General features: G+C 32.4%; 1 protein-coding gene across 1 annotated transcript; it reads right to left on the bottom strand.

Annotated features, from left to right (window-relative positions):
- Nucleotides 1–1,156: 1,156 nt before the first annotated feature.
- LOC129004132 (sodium-coupled monocarboxylate transporter 1-like) lies at nucleotides 1,157–9,543 on the bottom strand. The gene is made up of 13 exons (XM_054432565.1): nucleotides 9,396–9,543; nucleotides 8,254–8,413; nucleotides 8,054–8,119; nucleotides 7,329–7,380; nucleotides 6,999–7,066; nucleotides 6,732–6,886; nucleotides 5,771–5,911; nucleotides 5,179–5,287; nucleotides 4,599–4,708; nucleotides 3,730–3,916; nucleotides 2,886–2,972; nucleotides 2,314–2,459; nucleotides 1,157–1,537 (listed from the first exon to the last, which is right to left on the bottom strand). The coding sequence occupies exons 1-13, from the start codon at nucleotides 9,521–9,523 to the stop codon at nucleotides 1,177–1,179; spliced, it is 1,770 nt and encodes a 589-aa protein (XP_054288540.1). The 5' UTR covers nucleotides 9,524–9,543; the 3' UTR covers nucleotides 1,157–1,176.
- Nucleotides 9,544–10,412: the final 869 nt, after the last annotated feature.

Raw genomic sequence — 10,412 nt, forward strand, 5'->3', positions numbered from 1 at the left:
AGCTTCTTGACGTTAAACAGCTCACCCAAAAAGGATTACTGCGAAAGAGGTAAAAAGTAACATTTATATTAAACATAAAAACTCACTTTCCATTAAAATTTTGATAACCTTTGTGCAATTGTAATGTGAAAAGGCTCATCATGTTGGTTAAACAATTTAATATATGAGACGATTAGTCCATAAACACATCGTATAAAATATTGTTTGTTAATTTATTAGTTCATTGTCGTTCAACTCAGTATTTGCTTCTTTCTTCCTAGGGATTAAAAATGCTACTTTAGACCGAATGTATAAAAAACGGCTGACATGGGTGATTACATTTATATTTACACAATCAATTTATTTAATTTTTTAACAAACATTATTTATTTTCCAAACGATTTTACGCAGCTTTTAACAAGTTTAACATAAAATAGTATCTTTATAATTCCTCAGTTTTTTTAATTAAACGAAAGGATCAACTTAAAAGCTAAAAACTTGATCTTAAATGCCTTTTTATTTCTGGAATTCAGTAGCAAAATCTGACATTTGGTTAAACTTGCCCGAACTTTGTTCTATTTTGTTCTTTTTGTTAAATTGATAATGTATTGGGAAATTAAAAAAAAAATCACTTGCACCACATGTCATGGCCTTGCGCACAATAGTTTAAAATAAAAAGCTCTAGGAAAAATACATAAAGAATATCATCTGATAATAAAATGCATTTTCGTAAAATCACAGACATATTTTTGTGGTAAAATCCATTCATATTATAAGTACGAAAGTTAGATAACATATGAGACTACTGTAGTTAAGCTATGGGAGAAGTTCTTCATTTTAAAATATCAACGTCCTTTCACCAGGATCTACAGACTAACCATTCTTAAAAAACCCTACATAACGTTTTTGACCAGAATTACTATTCCCGCTGTTCTTTCGCTTTTATCTTTGACTAACTACGAGAAACATTTAAGCAGCTTAACGTTGAATCAAAATATGTATTTAGGCTGTTTTGTAGAACAAAACAGCAGTAGTTACAATCGGTAACATGAATTTTTTCAACGTACTTAAAATTTCATTCGTTATTTCCAAATATCCAAATATACCATATTGTCTACAGATAAAAAAAGCAAAACAGTACTGGGACGTTAAAAAAATATACTCATGACACGTTCGCAGGATTTATTTCCACACATCTCACTCTGGCTTATCGATATCACATTTCGGAGGTATTTCATCGTCAACTACTTTTGTGTTGACTTCAGGGTAGTTGATGAGTGTGAACTCCTCAGCTACCGTGACTGTTGGTGGTGGAAGCCACCTGTGTACCAGAGGCGAGAACAGTCGCCTGTCATGGGTGAACTTGGGTGTCTGGGTGTCCTGGGTGGAGGGTGACTCGGGTGTTTGGGTGAGCAAGGATACCACAAGGCCGACAGATACACCCACCACTGTTCCGATGAGATTGTAGTACATATGGGAGACTTGGTAGATCAGCGGAACTCCTTCTGCGACTACAGGGCATCCAGGTCCTTGATACGTTTCAAGTCTTGAAAGTACTCTGGACATGTATAATAATGTTATTGATTTTAATTGTTGTACTAAATACGAATAGCTTCTGGGAATTCAAAAGAGGAATTCTCTGGATCATTCTTCTTACTGAGAATGGATTTCAGGCAGTAAGTTACTGACTTACAAGCATTACTTAGGAGATACTAACTTGACTCCACAATTTGAAGCACTGCTAAGTGCTAACAGATATTACAGCTGGATTGGGCTTTGTAACTAATTGAATGATATTTCTGCATACTGTTTACCCGTTGTAATGAGAACTTTAAAAGCTGCAAGAGCTATTTGTTATTTGATAAATTCTTCCACTACAACAAAAATTGGGAAGGTGCCACCACGTTTCCAGAGCTAAAATCTAATAATTACTTGTTTTTTACTAAAAATAATTGAAAATGTATTCAACTATCCCTAAAACAACACAAAACTTACATCACAAAAAATTAACTTCAAACAATGCTACTTAAAAATAAACATGTTCACAAGTGGTTTATATACATCTCGTTCACATTAGGTTCCTTCATATTACAACAATACATGAATACGTGAAATCCAAGGTGATGAATATAATGTTAAGCAAAAACGTTATAGAAGCACAACTTCCTAAAACAAGCACAAACATGCAAAACAAAATTGGACAATTCTATATTCAACATATCTTTGTACCTTATCTTCCCTATATTAGAAAGGTGACATTCCGTTATGAAAAAGTCGTTTTTACTATAAAAGTAAATGGAAAATAGCAAAAGAACATGATTTTGAGTAACTTACTCAGGAGACGTGAAGTTATCGGGACACATATCTATGCGAGTAATTTTCGCTCGATGCTTCAGTTGGCCTGTGGTTATATAAAAGTAGGCATTTCCTATTATCCACGTCATCGTTACCAGACTTGTTATAGCACCTACCATCGCACCCTACAAGTTCAATAATTATATTCCATAATAAAAGTCTACAAAATATTTATACAATGCTATTATGTTTCTAAATAGTGACCATCATAGTTAGTGCCATTGTCAGCCACATTAACTTTGACTTTAGCCCCAGAAGTACAGCAATTGTAGGTTGAAACTAAAATTGCTGACATAGGTTCATAATAAAATTATGATTTCCAAAGTTAATCTTAGTGTACTATGTACTATGTTTCGACGTTATAATGCTTGTTTGCATACGAAAAAAAAGAATTATTCTACTTAAAATTAAATAATGATAATTATAATTATAAAATAATATTATGTTGCCTAAATTAATTAATCCTTAACGCGTAGGATCAGGATATTCAAAATAAGATATTTAACTAACTATAGCATACATGAGAAACGTGTGTAATAATAACACATTACCTTAGAATTTGCTTTTGGAACGAAGATTCCTAGAAAGAATAAAGTAAACAATGCTCCTCCTGTAATGCCACCAAGACTCATTGACAGCTAAAAATATAAATTAGTGCAATAAGTATTACAATATTAACCCACTCGATCTCGAAATTTTATCTACAATGAGCTTGTCATACTTTAATGAAACAATAAAAGAGAAACTGTGCAAGTAACAAGTTCTTTAATTTAAGTTTGGTAACGCCAAAGGCCAAATCTTATGACAAATTTAAACTATTTGATTTCTTTATCTTCTTCATTCTTATTCTCTTATCACTGTGTTAATATTAAAATTATACAGCTACAATGAGTCTACAAAATATAATCTGAAACAGCTAATTTCAATAACAGTTATATGGTTTACTAATTTAGGAGTAACAATCACCACAACTCATTGCCTTAGTTCTAGATGAATACAAAATAACGACTCCGTTATACTTGACCTTTGTGAACATAGCGCACTTAGTTTACTCTGGGCCCGTTTTTATGTAACAAAATATTATTAAAAAATCCAAACAAATAATTTATCATAGATATTTCGTTAAATAATAAAATGATGACATGTTGAACAATAAGTTATCTTGTAACATGTTATACAAACCTTCTACACTTAAACGAACGTTAAGAACAGATCCCTTCTTGCTAATTTTAAAAAATAGCTTAAAAATAAAAATTCATCCAGCAAAACCAAAATTTGATAAAAATTTTGGTGAACTTAAGTTAGAAAACAACTTGACAATGTATCTAAGAAGGTTAAAATCTTTTTAAATACCAGAGAAATTAAACTTTTGCATGCAGCAAAATGTTTTTTTACCTGAAAGATACTGTCTGTCTTTTCGACTAGAAGGACCAAAGAGGTACATAGAACACCGAGCAGGAGAGAAATACATTTCATCATGTAAGACTGTGTGACATCTGATAGCTTGTGGCCTCTGAAGCAAAACTCCACCAAGTCTTCGTAAATGGAGCCAGCCATGGTGTTGAGAGAAGAAGACATTGAACTGTGTTATCATTAATTACAATTTACTAATTTTAGCTATTAACTTACTGGTCAATGTGATATGGTTTATTCTAACTTTAAAGTTGTTGATATTGATAATACTTCACATTTTACACTATTTTATTCACAATTGCATTTTATCCATGTAAGAAAATATTCAATTGATTCCAACATAGATTCAACATGGTTAACATGGAATACGAATTTAACAAATTTACATGGTAAATCCTTGGTAAGTTTTGATGAACAACGATCTTAAGTCATCAATGTGTTTACGATGACAGTCGAACAAATCTAAAGAAATTAGGAGGTTTTGAACTTGTCCATTTCAAAACAGTTTTAGAATATGAGTTAAATTAAACTATAAAAATTGTTAAAGGGAAAAAATACTCTTTGAGTTTACACATGCTATCTTAAAATTAAATTGGAAATTCAAGGTTAGGAAAATGTATGAAGGTAACTGCATCTTTGAAGTTTTTATCTGCGTCCACTACACACTACACACTTAATGTTAATCATTGATGTCATGAGGTTCAGTTACAAAACTTCGAAAATGTCAAATTAATTTTGGAATCTACCTGGAATTTTTTTACGTTTATTTATACTACTAATGAAGTTCATATATTATTTCTTTCTGTTTCATCATTAGTCCTATTTGTAAATCTTACTGGATATTTTTGTACCTCAATGCAGCACTGAGAACACCAGAGACAAACAGTCCTGCAAGCCCAGGATATCCTTTGGTCACCTCCATCACAAACAATGGGACCAGCTGGCCAGTCTTCTTGACTTCCTGGGGAAATAGAACCAAGTATTTAAACTCAAAACTATGCTGGGAACATTTTATTTAATTGAAGATTGATGCAGGTAAGTAAGTTTAGTTGAACGGCTTGATGATAATTTAGGACACAAACACGTTTTTTAAAGTACAAATGCCTATCTGTGTCAGTCGGATACGTTCTTTACTTTCCAAAACAGTTCTAGTTTTTTTTCGTTTTGTGAAAGAGGATAGTTGATTAGATATTTGTTAGGTGTATTTTGTTTGTAATGGACTGGCCTACCTTTTTTACCAATTACCGAATATCTGTAGCTCATCCCTGAATCTAGATTAATTTCAACGAATTTTTGATTAAATATCAATCTTTAAAATTGTTATTTGTTGTTCTTACATATTTACATATTACAACTAAGTAAAATCTTACTTATTTATCGCTGAAATTAAAAGAAAATCTTTGAACGGACATTACTTTTAATATAACTTACCCCAGTAGCAATTGGGTCACAGCCGTAGTATCTGGCGTACAAAATCATCCCCAAGTATACTGTCAACCCGTGTACGAAGAATACTCCAAACGACGTCCACAGCAATACTCTGGAAAATGACTTATGGTGAATTGTTAAAGAAATTTACATCGATTATTAACTTATTAGTTAACGTTAATTTCAAAATCACATAGATAACTCAATCAACTAGTACAGTGAGTTGCCTATATTTACGTATTTTAACCATATTAAATGTTTAACTTTAAGGTAAAGCATCTTACAACTATTATAAAATCATTTTTATTTAAATGCTATAACACAACACAATACAACAATATACAACATTGTTTGGTTAGGTTAGGTTAGGTTAGAGGTTTGGTTAGGCTAGTTTAGGCTAGCCTTGATAAAACCTAACCATCGTTGCATATATAATAAAACGTTGGGGGAGAGGGCTATATACAATCCACCCCTTCCATTTCTGAATATGATGCAACTCATAATCCGGACTGGCATTTGAAGGTAGTACCTCTAAACGCTCCATTTCATCTGTCAACCACGTCAGCCTTTATATCAGTGTAAGTAAAATACATACCTCTTGGCTTTGCTGAGTGTAGGCACCGAGAGACACCTTTGCACCGCTCCAGGATGAACTGCCAAGTTACACATCCAATTCATCGTGTTGCCTATGAGAATTGTCCAGAACGAACTTCTTACAAAAGGGGAGAGCTCCATGCTGAGGAAAAAAGATGGACAAACCTTTAATATATTTAATAAACATTCTTCTTCTTCTTCTTCTAATTCGCTTTTTAAAAGCTGGCTTAGTTTAAAATAGCCACGTAGCCACACTACTTCCTAAGTAAATTTTCCCGGGGTTTTTTAAAATGTCAAAAAGATGCTAGTTTGTAAATTTTTATTTTTATGTCTTGTTGGGCTGTTATTAAAACTGGATTTCTAAACATGATTTGTTTCTATCTTTGACAAGAAAGAAATATCTTTAATGATAATAGAAAAATTCAGAGCCAATAACCTATTTCAACAATAAAATAATCTCTAGAATACGTTATATATTATGGTTAAGGAAGTTAAATGAAAACGAATCTACAAAAAATTAAAAAAGTACGTTGTTTTAAAATTGTATAAAATAGTTCATTGTTTAAGTCAGAAAAGTTAAACTTACTACAAATGCAATTTTAATAGCTTTTTTTAAGGACCTTGATTCCTTTAGTTTGAAACATGAAAAGAAAAATAAAATGTCACGAAAGAATAAAATTCAAAAGTAGTGAAGCAGGTGGGTTAGTGTTTGAACGTAAGCATTGAAAACAGATTTTGGTGTAACAACCAATAAAGTAGTATTCTAGAGAATATTCCAATTAATTGACCAATTGTAAACGAGTGTGTACAAGTTTATTGGTCAATTAATTACCCCTTAGTTGGGGTTAAAAGCATGTAAATCATGTGACTACACTGACAACGTTATAGAACACGCCCAAAACAATCAAAGTTAAGCAATTTCACAAAACAAATGCTGAGTTTAACAACTTAACCAGTTTTACATGAAGAATTCCTCTCTGCCTCCTTCCAGGTTGATCCGATGGATCTCTGCGACGCCTCCTACACAGTAGACGCCCAGGAACATGACACAGAGGACGGCAATGAGGGAGAAGAGATTCTGGAATGCGTCTGTCCAGAGTACAGCCTTTAGTCCACCCTGGTGACGAAGCAAAAATAATGGGGATGACTCAAAGTAGTTTGTTTGCAGTTAGCTGTTTACGTTGTAAAATTTTGAGGTGTAAACTATAGAAAGATTGCAAGCTACTTACAAAGGTTGTATAGAAGATGCAGATTGCACATATAATGGGGGCGACTGCTTGAACTGGCATCCCTGAAACTAGATATAAGTATTTTAGAGATAAGCTTTCCATGTGAAGTAGTGCAGTCTTACAACATAAATTGTCATTATGAAGATTTTTTGAATGAATCTTCTTTCATTTTAGACAAATTTTATGATTGCAATACAGCTAAATACTACTTTGGATATTTTTCCAACGGTACATGTCTAAATTTGAAAGTATTTCTTTTAAGATTATTCAGTTTAATTAGATTTAAACATTTTAAGGGAGCATGCATTTATAATTTAACTGTAGTTTTACCTTGATTGAAAATTAAAGCTGGGACGTATATTATTGCCGGCAGGTACACAATCTGAAACAACAACAACAACTTATTCCTGTAGATGATTCTATTTGAAATAGTTTGTATCACAGAGATGTAAGATACGGAGGAAACATTAGTATAAGCGGTGTCCAGCACTATTAATTGCTGGTGTCTATGAAAAAAAACCCAACACTACCCCTCGCCATCATGTACTACAACGCTCACGGTCGAGGAAGACCCTTTACCCTGTGCGATACAAATTTCCGCACCGTACTCACCACTCGATCTCTTTTTTGCCCGTAACAAGTATATTTCCTGTATACTGTATTGCACTGGATCTGAAAATAGCACGGTCTTTCCATTAGCATGTTTCCTCTGTATCTCATTTCTCTGTGACTGCATATAGCCTTCTAGACTACATCGAATGTATTTAATTCAATGACAGTAATAGTATATGGGTTAAAATTTATTGAAGCTAGTGCGTAAAATTTGTTAATTAAAAGTAAACTAAAAATAAAAATTAACATTAATTTCAAGTCTACAATTTTAGCTGTTACTAGGTACATCAAAAATTAGCTGTAGGACATTGAGAACAGGTTCACTCATTCTGGCCAAAATAAATAAATATTAGTAAAAATGAACTCACTATAAATTGTAAAATCAATCGTAAATCAAAAGCATCACTTTAAAATGTATTTAAGAATAAGAAAATAAATTTAACCTGTGATATAGTGAATATGAGGGACCCAAGCACCCGTACACTGTGGCTGAAGCGAAGTTCAAGATACTGAAAAATATTTAAAATTTACTTAGAATACAAAAATATAAACTTAAAAATTATAGTAATATCCATACTAATTTTCACCACCAAATTGTGTTACTTATATACTTTAAGCAAACCATAACCTTGACAAAGCCTACCTCAAACAGCGACTTGAGCTGCAGATTGTAGAATATCGGCAAGAACAGGGCGATGTTGATGAATGGAACTATCAAATCAGCGATCATCCCCACAGCGAAGAGGGACCCGTAGGAGTAAGTCTCTGCAGGTGTGCCAACTATGGCGATCCCAGATATGTGGCTAAAACCCAATTGAATATCAGAGCTACAATACTTAGTTGACTTGAAAATTCACCCAAACTATTATGGATACAAGTAGTAAATAGTTATGCATATTGAGAGAGAATACAAAAAGTTAGTGGGATTGAACTCAGTTAATGATGGTAGAAGTATATAAAACAAGTAAGTTTGACCACAACGTTAACTGTGTTCGTAATTCTTGGAAGATTGTATTATAAACTCCTCAAATCAAAAAGGTTATAGGCTATTATAAATGTGTTTTATTGTCCATTTACATTGCATTTTAATTTTAACAGAGGTGGTATAGGGATTTAAAAGTATTAGGTAGTATCATCTTTGACTAGAATTGAAGGGTAGTATACAATTTAGTAGTACATAAACATTAGCAGCATTAGGATAGTATGCAGTTTTCAGGCATACGTAGAGTACAGTAAGAACACAGGCAAGTACAGTAAGTTCAATCAGCGTTAATATTATCCGATGGATTTTTAATACTTTTCGTTAAGGGATAAAAATTAGGTATTTGAGTCATATATCAAATATATTTTTAAATTATAAGTACAATTCGTATATTATACAGTACTAGCTGTTACCCACGGGCTTCACCCCATTTGACTTTATAAGTATCAATAAAAATATTGATTGGTTAAGGAGATGAAATAAACAAAACAGAATACAAATACAGTAATACAAATATGATCACACCTGATTTGAATAAGGTAATAAATTGAAAGAATAGATTTTTTTACGTACAGCTGAGGTATATTTAACATTAAGTATGGAAAGTTCTCAGAAAGGAATTACGACCTTAAAAGGCAATTGATGAAATAATAAATAGTTTAGCGCAAGGTTTCTTGTCATGAAGAACATTTTAAGTACAATATATAATTTATGGGGGTGGACTTGTAGTTTTCTAAAAAGTTCATGGGTACTTTGGGACTTATATATGGATACAGTAGAATTTTACTAAATATTTGACTGACCTTGCCACTTGAGACATGGCTACAGGAAACACCCCCATTGACCTTCCACCGAGCATGTAGTCAGTGTAGTTGTCCTGGCGAGACCAAAATGTGAAGTACACTCCGATCACTAGCGATAATACCAACATGAGCAAGACCACTGCATACTCCTCAGGGGCAAACATCCTCAGGCTTTTCTGTGAACGAAAACAGTGAAGTAGTTTAGTAGATAGATTGCAAATGAGTTTTAGTGTTTTCTACCTAATTTGTTTGTGTAAAATGATGTTTTTGATGCAATAAAAGTTTTTCGTAAAATGTATCATTGAAGAAATTTTGATAACCGCTTAGGTCAATAATAGCACTGAAAAGCGTAGGTTTGATTTTTTTTTTTTAAAGGTACATACATTTGCCTATGAACTATGGATACAGATGGCATAGTATCCTCATCCGATAGATGACCTGTAGATGGTTTTACACTCAAAAAGCTATAACAGCTTATTTTTAGAAATTCTTTATTATTTTTTTGGTATGATTGTATAAACTGTGAATTGATAAAGATTGAAATTGCCATTAAATAATAATTTTATTTCAGATTAGAATGGGATAACTTAAAGGTCAATGAAAAATAATACTTATATTTTTTGTAAATTATTATTTACAAGAATCATAACTACTACTTGTAATAAAATTTTTCGTGGAATTCCTATGGTTTCCACTACAATGAAAAACAACTGTTTTAGTTGTGTTTGTCATTATAATTTGAATTTCCAGCATTTTAGTAAGTAAATGGTCCAAACCTTGGTCCTGCTACTATTATTTAAAGTCAACCTTTAGTTAAATATAATCATTGATTGATAGTTCTATCGAATTTCATCTAGGTCCAGAATTGAACAGGTGACCTAGAGATTTGAAGACCACAATAACTTGTCAGCTACCCTGACAACCATCGCACTTGCACTAGAAATGGAATTTTCAGTCCACTAGAGGTATAAGAGTTCATAAACTAGCTTATAGAAAAATATTGGTTATTCACCCTCT

This window comes from Macrosteles quadrilineatus, unplaced genomic scaffold, assembly GCF_028750875.1.
Source record: "Macrosteles quadrilineatus isolate MER2022 unplaced genomic scaffold, UCM_ALF_1.0 Scaffold_9__3_contigs__length_116548681, whole genome shotgun sequence".
Lineage (NCBI taxonomy): Eukaryota > Metazoa > Arthropoda > Insecta > Hemiptera > Cicadellidae > Macrosteles > Macrosteles quadrilineatus.

Coding starts and splice junctions, on each gene's coding strand:
- LOC129004132 (XM_054432565.1), bottom strand. CDS start 9,523: ATGTTGGTATTATCGCTAGTGATCGGAGTGTACTTCACATTTTGGTCT. Junction 7,067..7,328: donor AGCTTTAATTTTCAATCAAG/GTAAAACTACAG, acceptor ACTTATATCTAG/TTTCAGGGATGCCAGTTCAA. Junction 2,973..3,729: donor AGACAGACAGTATCTTTCAG/GTAAAAAAACAT, acceptor TTATATTTTTAG/CTGTCAATGAGTCTTGGTGG.